The following is a 19,246-nucleotide window of genomic DNA, read 5'->3' as shown; positions in this document are numbered from 1 at the left end:
ATCCGCCCCATCCTTCTGGGCTTCCCGTCTGCCCTTTGCAGTCATGGGCCTTTCGCATCTGCGGTTCTTCTGGACTTCTTCAGTCTGGGCCCTGGATTCTATGCCCTCCTCGGAGGACTGTTGTCTCCTGTCCGGCTTCTGTTGGGGCCGGGTACCTGGATGGTGGCTCTGGACTTCCAGGTCACTTCTTGGCACGTTCCTCTGCAGTTTTCTGGGACTGGCACAGTTGGTGGTGGGGCTTCAGGCTTGCTGCTTTTGTTGCCTTCCCTATTTTGTAATTGGCATTTGGTGTATTTTTTTTTTCATCTTTACTGGATCTTAGTGCCCTGTCTGAGTCTGCTTGAGATTCGGTGTCTGGCCTACCTCGGCGACTGGCTGGTGTGGGCTCCCAGTCAGTCCGCTTGTCTGCTCGCCAGGGGTGTGGTTCTTTCCAGATCGCCAGGTTTGGTTTCCTGGTGATCTGGAGGCCATTCCATCTGTTTCCGTCCCGGGTTTGGACCTGGGCCTTGTTTAGGGCTATTGGGCCACTCATTGTTTTTCCATTCAGAAGTGTTACTGCGGCTGTGGTCCCGCCTTCGGCTGTACACGAGGGGATCTCGGGTGGCTCAGCGGTTGCTTGAGCAGTTGTGCGGGAGTCTGAACTTTGACGTGCTGGTCTCCCCACGGGGTCGGGTTTGGCTTCAGCGTCTGTTTGGTTCCTTCAGAGACTCCCCTTCCGCCTCTTGCATTCCTTGGGTTCGTTCCTCCGGGGATCTTGTGTTGGTGCTGTGTCACCAGCTTCCTCTTTGGGGTTTTCGGGGTTCCGTGCCTTGGCACCTCCCCAAGCCTTCGCTCGATGTGTTCACGGACGGGTCATCTCTCGGCTGGGGCTTTGTGACCAGTGCTCACCAGGTTGGCCGGGGATGGTGGAGTCTGTCCGTCCGTTGGGCTCACAGCACAGTTCGGGAGTTCGTGGCTGTCTGGTTTGCGCTTTGGAGGGTTTGGGTCACTCGGTGCTCTACCATTCAGCTCTGTTCGGACTGTTCTCTGGCAAATCTTGCCGGAGCCATAGGGTTTCTCTTAGGTGTTGACCTTTGGGGTTGGTTCCATAGTGGCTCATTTGCTGGATTCTCGGGGTTTGGCTAACCATGAGGTTCATGTCCGGGTGTGTCCTGCGTCCTGGCGGACAGCTGTCTCGGTTCATTCCTCTGTTCGTGGATTGGCCAGTCATCGCCAACTCGTTTTGTTGGCTCTGTCGGACGTATGGACTCCTGGCCGTGAATGTCTTCGAGTCGGCGTGGTCTAGGCGTCGCCCATTTTATGTGGCGCCCTTACCCACCTGCGAGGCATTCACGGTGGATGCTTTTCTGCAGGACTGGTCTAGGTGGGGGTACCTGTTCCTCTTCTCCTGGTCCAGCTGTTGCTTCGGGTTCTGGCTCGGTTGCAGCCCATTCCCATGAGAGTAGTCCTTATGGTTCCTTGGTGTCCGGCCCAGCCTTATTTTCAGACGCTGCTTGATAGGTGTCCGAACCTGGGGCGTTTTCCCGCGGCTCCGCCTCTTTCGGCAGGTCGAATCGGTCCTGTACGTGACTGGTTCGACCTTTTCCTTGGCTCTTCGCGTCTGGTATTTTGACGTGGGTATCACCATCTCTGTGGTGTTCAGGTGGTTTTGTTGACGGTGTCCCACCTGCGAGCTTCGTCTTGGCGACAGTATGACGTTTCATACGCTTTCTCGTGTTTTGTTTCACCTCTGGCCTGCTCATGCGTCGCCTGAGCCGTCCTGGTCCATGATCAGGGTGCCTTCTTATCTTCTCCTCAGTTTGTGGTAGCCTTTTTGGTTCAGGTTTCTGCTCTTTGGTACTGGTGGTAGATTTGTACATTTGCAGCCTTTCTCCGTCCTGGCGACGGTCGAGCTGGCTGCTTTCCGGAGGGGTTCTTGAGTTATTGATACTTGATTGATTTGGCCGGGGGGTGCGTCCTGTGTTGTCCGGTTGTGCTTTTTGTGCGCATCACGTCATATGACGTGCTAGACGTTGTTCCAGTCAACTGCGCATCACGTCATATGATGTGTTGGAGTACTACGCAAGATTTAAACAGCCCGCGGATACACGGGGTTCACCACACCTTCATCAGGGCTCTTGTAAACAGACGCCATTTTAAAAAAAAATCGTGGGCCAAACTCCCGGGTGTTATTGGCCTCAGTATTGAGTGAGCAACCAAGCCTGACGCACGCAGCATGAGCTTACAGCACTGCTGTTCAGCTTGTGACCACAGCATCGCCTAAAAATGCCAAATTATACTTGTTCATGCTATTATGTAGTGATGATATTATTACAGAAGACCCCTGACTGTGTAAAAACTGACCAGGGTTCTGATAATAGCAGGATTGTGGTGATATTTAGCGCTGTGCGCCATGGAGGGAGGAGTAATGCTGTGGGAGGGAGGGTGGTGGCGATGTCTTTTGACTGTGTGTGGCCACCTTTTATTGACTGCACTCACCATACCAGCTTAGTGGTTCGCTATGGTGAACACAAATGTAGATACTTATATATAACGTGTGTATAGAGGGTATAAACAGCAAGAGAAGGTTTGGAGCCGCCATTTGGGTGAGGGCGGTGGCGTCGTGCAGACGACGCCACCGTGCAAATGACGGTGTTGTTTACTGGTTACCACGATGGTCTTTGGGCACCATACCAGTTTATTTGTACAAGTATGGTGAATAAAACAGGTAGATATTTATATATAATGTGTGTATATAGCGTAATAACACCACACAGTATTGTTGGAGGAGAAATATTAGTGCGTCTGGTCTTGAGGGCGGCCGCCGATCAGCTGACTGTGTGAGTAGCCACATCTTTGTGCCTTTACTCACCATACAAGCTTAGATGTACAGTTATGGTGAACAAAACATGTAGATACTTATATATAACGTCTGTATATAGTGAATTATAGCAAAAACGTTATTGTGGGAGGAGAATGTGGGTGAGTCAAATGACTGGAGGGAGGGCGGGAGTGGCTGGCTGGTAAACGGCGGTCACTCCTCGTTACTTTTTGACTCATAATAGCTACTTAGTGGTTTGTTATAGTGAACAAAACATGCAGATACTTATATATAACCTGTCCTTATAATGTAATAACCGACAAAGTATTTGTTCACTGATTGATGAACATAATTGAATCAATAATATGCACACCATATTTTTGAGTACAGCAATGATTCACTCATTTTATTATATAAATATATCAAACTACACACTATTGAATAATATTACAGCAAAAAAAGTATGAAAAATAAATCAGACATTGAAATAATTCGGTAATTATCTCTTTGTGGCAACTCCGGCTTGACAGCTTGCGAGCAACAGACCGCCTGGGACGCACGCTGAGTCAGCGCCTATAATTTGCCAGACTTCCCCGCCCTATAGCGGGCAATATATGCCACTTGCGATTTTTTTATTATTTTTCCCGTGATCAGTGAACACAAATTAACAGGTTAGGAATAAAAAATAATTTTTTTTTTTTCTCAAAATGACATGCGCCTGTGGGGATGACAGGATATTAAACCCCGAGCATGTTAAGGGTTAAAATGTTAATTTGTGTTCCCTGAGCACGGGAAAAATAAAAAAAAAAAATCGTAGGTGACATTTTGGGCTCAATTGACCGAGGAAATTGGCAAAAAGTGGGCATTGACAGAGCGGTCGTCAGAGCCGGTCAGCGTCACCCGCACTGACAAGTGGGAGTTGCCACAGAGATATTATCATTTAATTATTTCTATGTCTCTGATTTATTTTTTCTTAGTTTTTTTTGCAGTAATATTATTCAATAGTGTGTATTGTAATATATTTATATAATAAAAGTGGTGAATAATCGCTATGCTCAAAAGTATGGTGTGCATATTAGTGATTCAATTATTATGTTCATAAAACAATAAACAAATAGTTTTGCTGCTATTACTCTCGATACACAGGTTATATATAAGTATCTGCATGTTTTGTTCACCATAACGAACCACTAAGTTGGTAGTGAGTCGAAAAGCAACGAGGAGTGACTGCCACACACCAGCCAGCCACTCATTGCCACTCCCTCAACAACGCCTCACTCGCCCACTTTTTCCTCCCACCATCCTGTTTTATATTTTATTCACAATATACAGACGTTATATATAAGAATCAACATGTTTTGTTCAACACAACTGTACAACTAAGCTGATATAGTTAGTTCAGGCACTAAGAGTTGTCGCTATACACACAGTCAGCTGGCGGCTCCCTCACTCATTCAAGGTCACACGCACTAAACTTTCTCCCCCAACAATACTGTATGCAGTATTATTACACTATATACACATATTATATATAAGTATCTACATGTTGTATGCACCGTAACTGTACACCTAAGCTTGTAGAGTGCCCAAAGAGCATAGTGGCCACCCTCTGCACATCTACACAAATCATGCAGACGACGTCACCTCCGTCACCCAAATGGCTCCTCCCAGCATAATCCTTTTGCTGTTATTACACTAATACACACATTATATATAAGTATCTACATTTGTGTTCACCATAGAGAACCACTCAGCTGGTATGGTGAATGCAGACAATAACAGGTGACTACACAGTCAGTAAAGATGCAATCTCCCTCCGTCCCTCAGCATCACTCCTCCCACAGCACTAATTATTACAACAATCCTGCTATTATCACAACCTTGGTTATTTATATCACAATCAGGGGTTATCTGTAATATTGTCATCGCTAAACAATAGCAATTATATATTTATTTTGACATTTTTCGGCGATGCTGTGGTCACAAGCTGAACAGCAATGCTGTTTGCTCATGCTACATGCACCAGCCTTGGTTGCTCCAACAGTACTTTGGCAACAGTACAATATTCTCACACCTGAGAATATTGCCCACGATTTTTAAAAAAAATGGCGTCTGTTTACAAGAGCCCTGAGGAAGCTAATGTGAACCCCGTGTAGCCGCGGGCCATTTGAATCGTGCCTGGCACCCTATGGCGTATATGTACGCCATGCGCACTGTGGGACATGTTACTCATGGCTTATATATACGCCATGCGCAGTTTAAGGGTTAATAATAATTACCAATAATTACTGCTTGTCACACAACGAACCAGTAACAAGATAACACTTGTCCAATTACACTAAGTACAACCCTTCACTTATGACACAAAACAAAATAATCAAATGAGCATCTCATAAAATAATCACAGGGTATCACATAGAGAACCCATTCAAATGACTTACACTTTCACTGGTTCTCTGGAAAGAGAAAACAAAACAGTATTACACAGGCATCAGTATAAATGAATAATCATTATGGTATAATTTAAACTGTACAATCACATGTACAATCGGTAACACAATTTGCTGAATGTGTGGTGTGTAACACATACATTCGTGCAGTGACGAATTACAGGAGTCACACAGATGGCTGTAATCGATGACTGTTCAGTGTTTCTTCAATCGTTCCTCACACCCATTTCATGCGATGCGAGACAACGTCTAGTCGGCTGATTGACGCTAGAACAACACAAGGAAAACACGATAACAAAAGGGAAATACTGTATACATACTCACTTAAAGACTGGCCTTGTCACTCAAACCATGCATCCATACAATGTTGACCTCTTGTAGATGCTTCGATGAATTCTCCAGCAATCTACGCATGTGGTTATCATGCAAGTAACTATAAGATACACCGGGTGGCAGGTGTAAACACTCCGGCTCCGACCGCACGTGGTACATGAGAGTAATAATCACACAGCTGGAAGGTGTAGGAGCTTCAGCACTTGGATCGCATGTGGTTACATGCAAGATACGAGGAATACACTGGGTGCACGTGGTGTGAAACCAAGTGGCAGGTGCGACGTATCATATGTATCATATCATACTGGGTGGCAACACACAGGTGTAACTCATGAGTGGGGGGGAATGGTGTTTCAATGGCAAACACTCAAGTCTACAAATATGTCGAAAATACAGCTATCTCACTCGGAGAAATTTACAGCACACTGTAAAATCAATGCTTGTTGACTGATAAAGGAGATAAACATGGATCTTAACACTGCAGTCTAGTTGCATCTGCAGTGATTACGTGGTGAGCACAGATCTTCCTCATTTGTTACACTCAATTATCAGATCAAATCCCCTACTCTGGTGTTGGATTCTGGGCGATAGGTGACCCTTTGTAGATAAAGATGTTTACTATAAATGTCGCGTTAGATGGATATTTGAGCTGCTGGTCGATAGCTGCAAATATCACCATCTTCTCTGGGTGGCGAGTGCTTTCAGAATGCCGGGAACAGCATGGGACCCCTGGCACCAGGCTGCTCCCTCTCAATACTTCCTTGTTCTTCAAAATAAGCCAATCCGGTACAAGGCACGGAGGCATACACCAATCGGAGCCCTGGCTCAGGGTGGTGTGATGCCATGACACCACAGGACAGGTCTTGTTGTTTACGTGACAGTAGGAAGGGTCTTAACCCTCTTGACCACAAGATGGCCAGAATACTTTCAAACTCTAAAACCTGGATATTTCATCCCCTGGATTTCTAGCTGTACTTCATGTTACACCTTGCTGTAATTGCTGACTGGAGGTACACACGTTGGCCAGCGTGGTACCACTGGACTCCCGGGGACAAGAACTGTCACAGGATAGCCAACAAGGAAGGGACAAGTTTCCTAATAAGGAAAATCTATTTAGTGCATGGAACTCTGGTGCACGTTGAGGACTTACAAATGGCGCTATGCACTCTCTCGCCCATTTAAGATAGCTAGTAAAACTAACTTCTCACAGTGGCTCCCTTCCCCTCCCGGGTTCGTTTCTGGGTGGCCCTTGGTGTGTACCTCCTGCGAGATCCAGTTTACGCCTCTGTGATGGATCCGACTTTGTTTGAATTTGGTTCTTCTTCCCCTTATTGGGTGCATTATGAAGTTCTGGAGTCTTCCTGGCTAGCAGATTGCCCCTTCTTCTCTCTTGGGGCTTGGCCTGGCCTTTTTCGTACCTGCACACTCGCAGTGGTGAGAGGTTTCTTCGGATCTGCAGGTTTCCTTAGGGGGCTCGCTTGAGTTTCTCAGTGAGTGCCTCTTCACCCCTGTGCTTCCTCATGATGTGTGTCTGGTGCAGTTGAATGCTCAGATTCCCATTCTTTTGGCTGCTTTGAGGGTTGATACTCTTTGGATTCACTGTCTTTTGGCCTCGGTCTTGCTTTTCTTTGGTCTTCTGGAGCTGTCTTCAGGTTGGCTTTCAGAGGATGTGAGGGCGTTGGGTGAGGAGCCTTTGGCTGGTGTTCAGGTGCTGTTGGCTGCTGCTGCGTTGTCGGCCTTGCTGAAGTTGTTTGCTTCTCAGGGAGAAGCAAACCACCGCATCCGGAAGGTTGTTTCTACATTTTTCACCTCTCGTCACGCGTGTCGGCATTCTGTGCTTGCTCTGTCTTTGGATTCAGCTTGGGTCCTGGCTCTTCAATCTTCTTCGGTGTTTTGTACCCTGCTTTTCTTGGAGGACAGTGTAGCCCAGTTCCCTGTTGGCGGCTTTGGGCAGTTGCCATCCTATTTCAGACTTTGACGGGGCGCGCCCCATCAACGGCACGTTGCCTCGTTGATGGGGCGATGGGTGGAGGCTGGCTCTTTTTGCCTGCACCTGGTCCCAATATTCAGGGGCTTTTTGGGCTATTTCTTCTGGCCTTCGGTGGCGTTAGGTAGCCTCTTCCATGTCCATCTGTCGGGTCATCTCGGAGTGGGTTTGCTTGGGCATAGTCAAAAACGACCTCGTCTCACAAGTGGGTTTTCTGCTTCTTTCCAGGTCCGAAACAGACTGTGTAGATCTTTGGTATATTCTAGACTTATCTCATCAGAACCGTTTAATTCCTTTTCCCTCCTTTCTGATGGCCACGTTGTCCCAGGTCTGGCTCATTCTCGGTCTGGGTGCTTGGATGATTTCTCTGAAACTCAAGGATGCATATTGGCACACCCCTATCCATCTGGAGGTTCTGGGATTGGTTAGGTTTTGTGGTAGGGTGACAAGCTTAACGCTTTCGTTGTCTTCTGTTCTGATTGAATCTGGCACCTCGCGTTTTCATGAGCTTGAATTGGGTCGTGGTGGCCCATCTGTTTCTGCTAGGTCTTCAGGTTTTGGCCTACCTGGACGACTGGTTGGTGTGGGCTCCCAGTCAGTATGCTTGTCTGCTAGCCAGGGAACTGGTTCTTTCACAGCTTGCCGGCTTCGGGTTCCTGGTGAACTGGCAGAAGTCCCAGTTGGTTCCGTCCCAGGTTTAAGCATGGCTGGGCCTCGTGTGGGATTCTTGGACTGCGTCCGTCTCTCTCTCCCTCCAGTGGGCTTGCTCCGGTTGTAGCCCTGCCTTTGGCTGTTTTTGGGGTGGACTCTGGTCACTCGGCGGTTGCTTGAGCAGCTATGTGGGACCCTGAACTTTGCTCTGCTGGTTTATCTGCAATGCAGGGTTTGGCTTCGGAGACTGTTTTGGTATCTTCAGGGCGGCCTCTTTCGCTGCTTTTGCAATTGCCGGGTTCGTTCCATGGTGTCCCTGGCCCGGTTGCTGTGTCACCGGCTTCCTCTTCAGTTTTTTTGGGGATCAGTGCCATGGCGCCTTCCTCTTCCCTCTCTCGATGTGTTCACGAACACCTCGTCTCTTGGTTGGGAATTTGTGACCAACGCTCACCAGTCCGGTCAGGGGCATTAGGGCCCGTCCTTCCTTCGAGCTCACAGTATGTTGCGGGAGATGTGCAACTGTGTGGCAGGTTCTGCGGTGGATTCGGCTTCATCAAGGCTTGATGATCCAGCTCCATTTGGACTGCTTCCTTTGTGGTTCATTGTCTCAACTGGGGAGGGAAGGGGGGGGGGAGGGTTTCTCATCGGTCTGTGGCTTTTTGGGGCTGGTCGCTTCGAATGGCTCTTCTGCCAAGTTCTTGGGGCTTAGCTCTCCACGCCATTCACATTTGGGGAGTGTCCACCATCTTGGTGGACGGCCTGTTCAGCTTTTTTCCTCATTCCACTGAGTGGACGGTCGATACCATTTCCTTCATTTGGCTTTGTCGGACATGTGGGCTCCCAGAGGTGGACCTCTTTGTATCTGCGTGGTCTTGGCGTCTCCCCTTGTACGTAGTGTTGTTTTCCGACATCGAGACTCTTGCAGTAGACGTTTTTCTGCTGGTCTGGTTTGTCTTCTCTCTGTGTAGTTAGCTTCAGGGAGCCAACGGGGCTGCCCTCAGAAAACCAACATTGAATGTAATGAAATGGCAGTTTCTGGGTGAGCCCCGAAGGCTCCCTAACACCCTCCCTCCCTTTGGTTGGCGGCTTTCATCGTTCAAGAACTGGGATGGTGGGCTGCTGGTTCGCCCAGGGTAGCTTCCCTTCCCCAAGAGGTGGGGGGGGGGGTTAGTGCTAATGAGGAGGGAGGTAGTTGGATGATGTGTTACTTGTTTGTTTTCTTTTTGGAAGAGATATTTTGCTCTTTTGAGGATGTAGCATGTATAATGTAATCAGACAGTGGTCTGATTCGATTCCCCTATCTTTCTGGATCCTTTCCCAGTCAATGGCAATTATGACATGCTTTAAATATAAAGTGCTCAATAGACCATTGCTCCCTGCACCTCTCTGAGGAAGCCAGGTTCTGGTTCATGGTCCCCCATTAGGGTAAAAGACTGTGACTGATGACCCTGACTAAAATAGCACTATATCAGTTCGGATAGCTTCTGAGAGCCTCCTGGGCTCACCCAGAAACTGGCGTTTCATTATATTCAACGTGGGTTGTTTGTCAGGGTTGCCAGTGTTGTCCATGCAGTTACTTGTTTTATTATGTTACTATCTGATGGTCTTCCCTCGGGATTACTGTGGCAGTCTAGTACCTCTAGACTCCCTTTGCCTCTGTTGAGGGGGCCCACTTTGAATCTTGGATTGTGATGATGTACCCAAGATTTGGAGATTCTCAGCATTTCATTATGTTCAGTGCTAGATTTATCCACTACTCTCAGGACTTGAGGCTTCATACAGTATTATTTTGCAGCTTATAATTGACAAGGAAACCATATCTGCCCAGTACCATTAATGCCTGGTCCCTTTTTGCTGGCACATGCAAGCACTGAGTGCCTATATTGGGCAATCATCAATAATTATTATAATTGTTTTGTTTTATTCGGGCAAGTTTAACTTTTCAGCTTTCGATTGGTTGAAAGTATTCCTGAGAATCTGACCTACAGCCCAGGCAGCATCCAGTATCCTAGTATCTATAGTGCTTGGACATCCCTCATTGATGATGCAGAAGAGTCCATTGACATAGCTGCATTTTATTGGACATTACTTAATGATGATGTTACCAAGAAACCAATGGCTTCAGCCTGGCAAGGAGAGGATATTCTTAGACGTCTTAATGATACAGGTGAGTATAACTGTAAATAGGTATCACTAACTGGGATACAGTATTGTTTAGTAATTTTCTGGGGGGAGCCCCTACGGCTCCGAGGAGCTTACTAGGCTGATATGCTAATGTCAGACTTTGGCATCAGTCATGTGTATGGAGTTCTTATGGACCTACCGGGGGCCACGAGCCAGAACCTGGCCCCCTCTAGAGAGGCAAGGGGAGCAATGGCCTATAGAAACCCCCGTGTAATTGGAAGCATTTTATGTCTGCCATTGACTGGATTAGGCACCCAGAAAGGTAGGTGTCCCAAAACAAACCCCTATTCTGGTGAAAATTGCAACAAAAAGCCGAACAAGTGGATAGAACTCTCCAAACAAAAACGAGCAAATAGTATGACGTCATTCGTCATCGCGCCGCTGTCTGCGCAGCACCCCCCTCCCCGGGAGGGGGAAGGGGGAGCCCCAGATCTACCGCGCCGGTGATTCACACCCCAGTTCTTGAGGCTGATGCTATCGGGTCGGTTGTGTGCTCTGGCTCCGGTCTTTTTACGGCGCTGTGCCTTGTGTGTGGCTGCTGTTCTCCAGGGGTGCGAGAGCCAGGAGTTATTCCTCAGTACTTGGGCTGCATGCGCCTAGGGTTACCTTCCCTAGGTGCCTTGTAAGTACTGCCCTTGGAGCTTGGGGTTACCTTCCACAAGTTCCTCGGGGTCTGCCTCTGTGTGTCCGTTTTACTGCTCAGTTTCTCGGCCGCTCTTTGGGTACTTGGGGGGTTTTGTCTTCCCTAGTTTACCTTAGGGTAAGAGGCAGTTTTTGCACTGGTAGGGGCCGCAGGGTGCTGTGCAGCTAGTTGTCACCTATCACAGCGGCCGGTTCTGTTCCTTGGGGTACGTTGTCCTCTTGCAGGGTTTTGTTTTTTCTTTTTGTTTTTGCCTTGCTGGGGGATTCTGCCCTAATTGCCACTGGTGTTTGGCCTCACTCTGATACTTGGTGGTGCCCCCTGCTTGGTCCTTGTGAGTGTACACGTCCCTAGGGTTCAGCTTTAGACAGTTTGTTTGGTAGTTTTGGGCACCGGTTAGCAGTACCCTGCCTGGGTTTATCTGAGCGCGAGTCCTCGTCAAGTAAACGCTCAGGACCCTGGGAATCCCGTAGGGGATGCGTGGGTCCGATAGATGTGACCCCGGGGTGCGTGTTTTGGGGTGAACAACCCTCAAACTCACTTCGTGCGAGTTTGAGGGTTGTTCGGTCCCCTTGTGTCAGGTCGACCCTCACTGTTTTTGCCTCCGTCATGCAGCCTGTTGGGTCGGTGACACTTTCGACCCTGAGTCCTGTGAGTATTGTTGCTTGCTGGTGACTCAATTTACCCAGTCTATGGATGATGATCTTCGGGTACAGGCTGCACAGGCGTTGCATTCTACCTTGAGGTTACCTTGAGGTGCTTCCGGGGCTTAGTGTCCCCGCGGCCCGGTCGTCGACCAGGCCTCCTGGTTGCTGGACTGATCAACCAGGCTGTTAGATGCGGCTGCTCGCAGCCTGACGTATGAGTCACAGCCTGGTTGATCAGGTATCCTTTGGAGGTGCTTATCCAAAGGCTTATTCTAGGTTTCGGTTGTTGCAACGCGCTAGGTTGGTTGTTCACCTGGATGCCCCGCGGCTGCCCCGTTTTGCTTATAGGGACCTGGACTTTGGGGTGGGGGTCGCTTCGACCCTGGTTCAGTCCGCACCTCCTGGTCCTTCCCCTCCTGTTGTGCGTTCTGGTCCCCTACCCTGCTTCCGGCCCCAAAACGTCTGAGGGCTTCGGAGTCGGGGCAGGGGGTTAGTTGGTCTTGAGACTCGGGCAGCCTCGGGAAATGCCCCTTCCGGTGTGGCGACGGAGGCATTCGAGTCTCCTCCCTAGGCCGAAGCCTCTCGGTCTGACCAGTGGGCCTCCTCCTATCCAGCTTCTACGGCTGCGCCGGCCTTGTCTAGTGGGGTCGGTGCTTGGGGGGAGGACTCGGCCCCGGGTCCTGCTGGAGAGGACCCTGGGGCTAGGGAGGGGCTGACTTGTGGGCCTTGGGCCCCTCTGGACCCCGCCTGGGTTTTTGTACTCTCTGAGCGGGGCTCACTGTTGCAAGGAGTGGGGTTTTCTTTTCCCCCCTCTGCGTACGAGTTGGATTTGGTGTCTGCCCCTCCCCTGGTTTGGTTCGTGTTCCCCCGGGCACTTCGGTTTCGTCTTTCCGGGGGTTTTCAGCTTATCGCATCCAACCTGCTGCAGTGCGGGTAGCCCTTGCGGCGAACCACCTGCGTGACCCTGATTATGCCTCGGCAGTGGATCCCTCGACTTTCAGGTTTGGGACTTCGTTCCCTTTCTGGCTCCGTTACGAGGTTCCGGAGTCGTCCTGGCTGGCGGATTGTCCTGTCTTTGCCTTGGAGGCTTAGCACCCCTTCTGCCGTTCCCACACACTTGAGTGGCGGGAGGCTTCGACGGTGCTTCAGGTTTTCCTGAGGGGCGACCTTGAGCACCTCAATGAGTGCATGTTTGCTCATGCCCTTTCCCGGGATGATGGTGTCGTTCAGCTCCATGTGCAGGTTCCCCCTCCTTTTGGCGGCACTGGTGGTGGAAGAATTGCGCGCTCGGGGCTTTTTGGTTGCTGCCTTGTGCTTCTTTTCCCTCCTGGAGCTGTCTTCTGACTGGCTTACGGAGGATGTGGGGGTGCTTGGGGCTGTTCCAGGGTCTGGCGCTTTGTCCTCAGTGGCTCACTCATCGGCTGCCATGCTGAACTTTTCGGGCCGATCTTGCGGGATGCGGTGGCTCTGTTTTATGCCTCCCGGCTCGTGTGTCGGCAGGCGGTGCTTGCCTCTTCTGTGGAATCCGCTTGGGCCTTGGCTCTTAGGCTTTCGTTCCCTTTTTGCCCCCTCTTGTTTGAGGCTTCAGCTGTTGCGCAGTTTATTCAGGCTGCTTCGGCTTCTTGCCGTCCTATGTCGGACTTGCTGGTTCTCCGGGGGTCCATGATGGGCCTTCCCGGAAGGGTCGTGCCAAGGCTCGGGGTTCCTCTTGTCGTGGTAGGCCACTGGTGTCAGGTTCGGGTTCGGCGCCTCCTTCGGACCCGCCTTCGTCTGGTTGGTGCGGTGTTTGCTCTGTGCGAGGTTCGGGGTCCCGTAAGGGGCGCTGGCCCTTTTGCGGTTCACCCCATTGATGGGGCGATGGGAGGAGGCTTGTGCTGTTCGCTCACCCCTGGTCCCACAAATCGGGTCGTTTCGCACGGCCTCCGGTGGGGTTGGATGGCCCCTCCCCCTGTGGGGGTTTGGGGCTGGCAGGGCAGGCTTCTTCCCCTGCGTTCTGTCAGGTCATCTTGGAGTTGGTTTGCTTGGGCGTGGTCGAAACGACGACGTCCCTCAGATGTGTTTCCCATCTGTTTCCAGTCGCGAAACAAGACTGCGCGGATCTGCAGTTCATTCTGGACTTGTCCCGTCTGAACCCCTGGGTTCATTGCCCCTCCTTTCGGATGACCACGCTGTCCCAGGTTCGGCTCCTGTTGGAGCCGGGTGCTTGGATGATGTCCCTCGACCTCCAGGACGCTTATTGGCACGTCCCGATTCATCCGGGGTTCAGGGACTGGCTCTGTTTTGTTGTGGGGCTTTGTGCTTACCACTTTCGTTGTCTTCTGTTCGGCTTGAACCTGGCACCTCGCGTTTTCATGTGCCTCATGCAGGTCGTGGTGATCCGTCTGCGTCTGTTAGGTGTTCAGTTGTTGGCCTACCTCGACGACTGGCTGGTTTGGGCTCCCAGTCAGTCTGCTTGTCTGCTAGCCAGGGACCTGGTTCTTTCTCAGCTCGCTGGGCTCGGGTTCTTTGTGAACTGGAGGAAGTCCCATCTGGTTCCCTCCCAGGTTCGGACCTGGCTGGGCCTTGTGTGGGACTCTCGGACCGATTCCTTGTTTCTTCCTCCGGAGTCTCTTCTGTGGCTGCGGTCCCGCTTGTGCCTGTTTCTGGGGGTCTCGCAGGTCTCCCGGCGGTTGCTCGAGGGTCTGTGCGGGAGCCTGAACTTCGCGATGCTGGTCTACCCACTGGGTCAGGTTTGGCTTCGTTGGCTGTTCTGGTTCCTTCGGGGACGTCCCTTCCGCCTCTGGAGGGAGCCGGTCGGCCGAGCGGACAGCACGCTGGACTTGTGATCCTGTGGTCCTGGGTTCGATCCCAGGCGCTGGCGAGAAACATTGGGCAAAGTTTCTTTCACCCTATGCCCCTGTTACCTAGCAGTAAAATAGGTACCTGGGTGTTAGTCAGCTGTCACGGGCTGCTTCCTGGGGGTGGAGGCCTGGTCGAGGACCGGGTCGCGGGGACACTAAAAAAAAAGCCCCGAAATCATCTCAAGATAACGTCTCTCGCGATCGCTGGGTTCGAACCCCGGGGGCTTTGCGTCGGTTGCTGCGTCGCCAGCTTTCTCTTTGGGTTTTTCAGGGTTCAGTGCCGTGGCGCCTACCCGAGCCCTCGCTCGATGTGTTCACAGACGCATCGTCTCTCGGCTGGGGCTTTGTGACCAGTGCTCACCAGGCCGGCCATGATCGATGGGGTCCGTCCTTCCATCGAGCCCACAGCACTGTGCGGGAGTTTGTGGTGGAGTGGTTTGCTCTTCGGAGGATTCGAGTCGCCCGCGGGTCAACGATCCGGCTCGATTCGAACTGCTCCCCGGTGGTTCGTTGTCTGAACCAGGGGGTTCGATGCGGTCCTTGGCTCTTTGGCGCTGGTCGCTTCAGGTAATTCGTCTGCCGAGTTTTCGGGGTTTGGCTCTCCTGGCAGTTCACGTGCGGGGTGTGTCCAACGTCTTGGCCGACGGCCTGTCTCGTTTCGTTCCCCTCTCCACGGAATGGACGGTCGACACCGACTCCTTCCGTTGGCTTTGCCAGACATTCGGACATTCCGAGGTGGACCTTTTCACATCGGCGTGGTCGTGGCGCCTTCCCCTGTATGTGGCGCCTTTTCCCGACTGCGTGGCCATCGGGGTCGACGCCTTTCGGCAGGACTGGTCACGGTAGGGGTTCCTGTACCTCTTTTTTCCTGGTTCAGCTGTTGCTCCAGGTCCTGACTCGCTTAGAGACTTACCAGGGGAGAGTTGTCCTCTTGGCCCCTTGGTGGCCGGCCTAGCCGTGGTTTTGGGCACTACAGTACTTGCTCGGTGTCCGAACCCGGAGGTTTTTTCACGGCTCCGCCTCTTCCAACAGATCGGCCCGGTTCGTCACGTGGGTGGTTCGATCTTCTCCTCGAGTCTTCGCGTATGGTATTTTTGACTTCGAGTTTATCATCATCTCTATGATGATCAGATGGCTTCCTTATTAGTGTCCCACCTGCGGGCTTCGTCTCGGCGGCAGTATGAAGTTTCCTGGAGGTCCTTCCGGGTCTTCTTGCGTCTTCGTCGCTGTACTTCACTTTCTGGTAGGGTGGTGGTGTTCTTTCTCTCTTGGTTGTTTCAGGACCGTCTTTTTATGCCTAACACTGTCACCTCATGTCATGCGGTGCTGGCGGAGCCCCTTCAGCTTGCTTTCAGTATTGATGTCACGTCTGCGCCGTTTCGCAAGCTGTCTCGGGCGTTGTTTCACCTCCGGTCTGTTCATGCGCCACCTGAGCTGTCCTGGTCTTTGGATAGAGTGCTCTCTTTCCTTTCTTCTCCTTGTTGTGTTGTGGCCCCCTCGGTTTTGGATTGTTTTTCCAAGGCTCTTTTTCCTGTTGGCATTGGCCTCTGGGGGTCGGGTGAGTGAGCTTCATGTTCTCCTCCGGCGCAGAGGTTTCTGCTCCTTCGGTCGGGGTGATCGTTTTGTTCGTCTGCAGCCTTTCTCCTTTTTTTCTGGCGAGGAATGAGACTGCTGCATTCTGGAGGGGCCCTTAGGTTGTTGATGCTTGGTTGAACAAACAAGTACTTATCTCGCTTAAAATACCCTTTACCATCGAGCATATATTAGGAGGCGGTGAACCACTCGTTACAAGAAAAATACCAAATAGTCAAAGCACTGACTAAATATCTCCAGTCGACCAACAAATTGGGTCACATCTGACCCGTGCCACATTTATACCTGGCGCCACCAACAGCGAAACACAGAAAACAAATGCCTCGTCGCAGCCCCAAGATCAGCTGACGCCATAAACACAACACACCGCCCTACGGTGCGGCAAGTCTCCCTCTAACATACACCTCTGTTTTAGTTGCCATCTCCTCTGTCTACAGCACAACGCAACAAGCACTTTTGAAACTCTTATCATCCTCAACATAAACGCCTCTACCAACATCTGTACTGGTGCAGTCATCGGGAGGACAAACCCTTCGTGCAAACTGCACCTACTATCAAGAAGAGGATGCTTGGTTGGTTCGGCCGGGGGTGCATCATGTTTTGTGTTCGGTTGCAGCTCTCCGCCGTTATTTGCGCCATGGCTTTTGTGTCCGTGGATGAGCTTTGGGTTGATCCAGATTACCTTCTTCCCTGTTCGAGGGTGCGGGTCTCCAGGTCGTCCGCAGGATTATTAAGGCTAGCCAGCCTGCGGTCTATCCCCGTGCCCATGACATCCACAAGTTCACTGCTCTTGCTGCCTTCTTTGGCAATATGTCCTGGGCTGACATTCGGGCGCGGGGATTTTGGTGGTCGAACAGGGTCCTGGCTGCTCGTAACCTTGTAAACGTTCCTGGGCCCAGTCGGGCCTTGTGTCGCTTTGGGTCGGCGGATGCAGCCAGTTGTCTCGACTTCGGGTTGAGGAGTGAGCAGCAACCGCCTCCCGGGTAAGTCCCTATTCTTTCCTCTGTGGGTAGTTAGCTCCGGGGAGCCGTAGGGGCTCCCTCCCCCCAGAAAACCAGCGTTAAATGTAATGAAACGCCTTTTTCTGGGTGAGTCCCGAAGGCTCCCTGGCATCCCTCCCTCCCTCCGGTCTGCGTTTTTTTTTGCGTGTTTTTGACATCCAGCTTCAGAACTGGGGTGTGGATCACTTGTGCGGTAGGTCTGAGGCTCCCCCTTGCCCCTTCCCCCTCCCGGGGAAGGGGGGCTGTGCAGACAGTGGCGTGACGACAAACGACGTCATACTACTTTGCTCGTTTTTGTTTGGGGAGTTCTATCCACTTGTTCGGCTTTTGGTTGCAATTTTCACCAGAATAGGGGTTTGTTTTGGGACGCCTACCTTTCTGGGTGTCTAACCCGGTCGAATGGCAGACATAGAATGCTTCCAATTACACAGGGGTTTCTATAGGCCATTGCTCCCCTTGCCTCTCTAGAGGGGGGCCAGGTTCTGGCTCGTGGTCCCTGGTAGGCCCATAAGAACTCCATACACATGACTGATGCCAAAGTCTGAAATTAGCATTATCAGCCTAGTAAGCTCCAGGGACCTTCCGGGACTCACCCAGAAAAAGGCGTTTTTTTACATTCAAGGCTGTTTTTTTTTGTTTTGTTTTCTGTGGGGAGCCTCGTCGTCTCCCTGAAGCTATCTGAACTGATGTAGTGCTTTATTAGTTTGGGGTCATCAGTCACAGGAGTCCTTTGCCTACCGCAGACCATGAGCCAGAACCTGGCCCTCTCAGAGAGGCACATGGAGCAATGGTCTATGTGCACTTTACATTTAAAGTACAGTATGTCATAGTTGCCATCGACTGGGGAAGGACTCAGAAAGGTAGGTGAATCAAAACAGACCACTGTCTGGTTAACCTGTGCAATCTACATCCTAAAAGATTAAAATCTCTCTCCTCTAAAGAAACCAAGCCAGCAACACGTCAAGTAACTAGTACTCGTGCTCATTAGTGGGAGTGCTACCCCAGGAAGGTGGGACCACACCAGTTCTTAAACTGATGTGCTGGTGGTTGGATAGGTCACCTTTGGCTTCAAGTTCCTGGTCTTCATTTTGCTTTGTGTGGTTGTTCCAGCTGTGGTGTTGTGTAGTTGTTCCAGCTGTGGTGTTGTGTGGTTGTTCCAGCTGTGGTGTTGTGTGGTGGCCAGGTGTCTTAGAGTACAGGAGCTGCATGCATCTAGGGCGACCTTCCCTAGGTGCTCTGAGTACTGCCCTTCGTATCAGGGTTATCTTCCTTGGAGTGTTCGGGAATCGCTCCCCGTTTGAGGACTTCGTCGCTTGAGATTGTCTTTGCCCATGGGGTATATCGGGGGGGCTTGAGCTTTCGTCTTGCTCCGGGTACGTGAGTGTTTTGGCTGGGTTGTGGGTGCACTGTGGCTGGTTTAGCTCGCAACAGCGGTGACAGACGTTTCTCTCTGACTACCAGTTTGCTGTGGGTCTTCAGAGATTTTCTTTTCATAACTTTTTCATTTTCCAGTGTTCTCACCTTGTTTTGACAGAGGTGGTCTGTTTAGCTTCTGATTAGGCCTACCTAGGTTGTGTTGGTAGTCTTCCTCTGTGGCCCCTGAGGTTTCAAAGCTACTACTGGTGGTCAAATTGCTTGTTAACAGACAGGGCTCTACCAGCTTAGCTGGCTCCAGTGCCTGCGCTTCCCGTAGGGTTACTTCAATCTATGGGTCTGTGGGCTTGGTCGTACTATGGATACTTCTTCCGAATCAACTCTCGTCTTGTTAGAAGATGAAGGTTGTTCATCGCCCCTGTTTCAGGGAGATCATCATCCGTACTGCCTCAGTCATGCTGCCTGTTGGGTCGGGGACACCTACGACTCGGAGTCTTGCGGGACTTGTTCCCTGCTTGTGCTTTAATTTACTCATCCCTTATCTGATGATATTAGGGATCAGCCGGTGGCCGCTTTGCATGCTCGATTCTTCTTCTTGCAACTGGCAAGGTTGATTGCCTGGTTGGAGGCTCCGGAGCTGCCCTACTGGGGTTTTACATACTTGGATTTGATTGTTACTCATTCACAGGTGGGTTATGTCTGCTATGAAATAGGTGGGGGAGGTACGTGAATTGGTGTGAGCTTCC

The 19,246-nt window shown here is 50.9% G+C and overlaps 1 protein-coding gene across 2 annotated transcripts in view; it reads left to right on the top strand.

The window, feature by feature from the left end:
- LOC123769480 (5'-3' exonuclease PLD3) overlaps window positions 1-19,246 on the top strand; it is a 113,131-nt gene that overhangs the window by 28,437 nt on the left and 65,448 nt on the right. For both annotated transcript variants that reach the window (XM_045760606.2, XM_045760607.2), the window contains one exon: window positions 10,168-10,388. In XM_045760606.2, coding sequence (XP_045616562.1) covers window positions 10,168-10,388 — 221 coding nt within the window. The remainder of the gene's footprint in view (window positions 1-10,167; window positions 10,389-19,246) is intronic.

The sequence above is a fragment of the Procambarus clarkii genome, chromosome 63 (genome assembly GCF_040958095.1).
Source record: "Procambarus clarkii isolate CNS0578487 chromosome 63, FALCON_Pclarkii_2.0, whole genome shotgun sequence".
NCBI lineage: Eukaryota > Metazoa > Arthropoda > Malacostraca > Decapoda > Cambaridae > Procambarus > Procambarus clarkii.
This window is presented reverse-complemented; position numbering and strand designations above follow the sequence as displayed.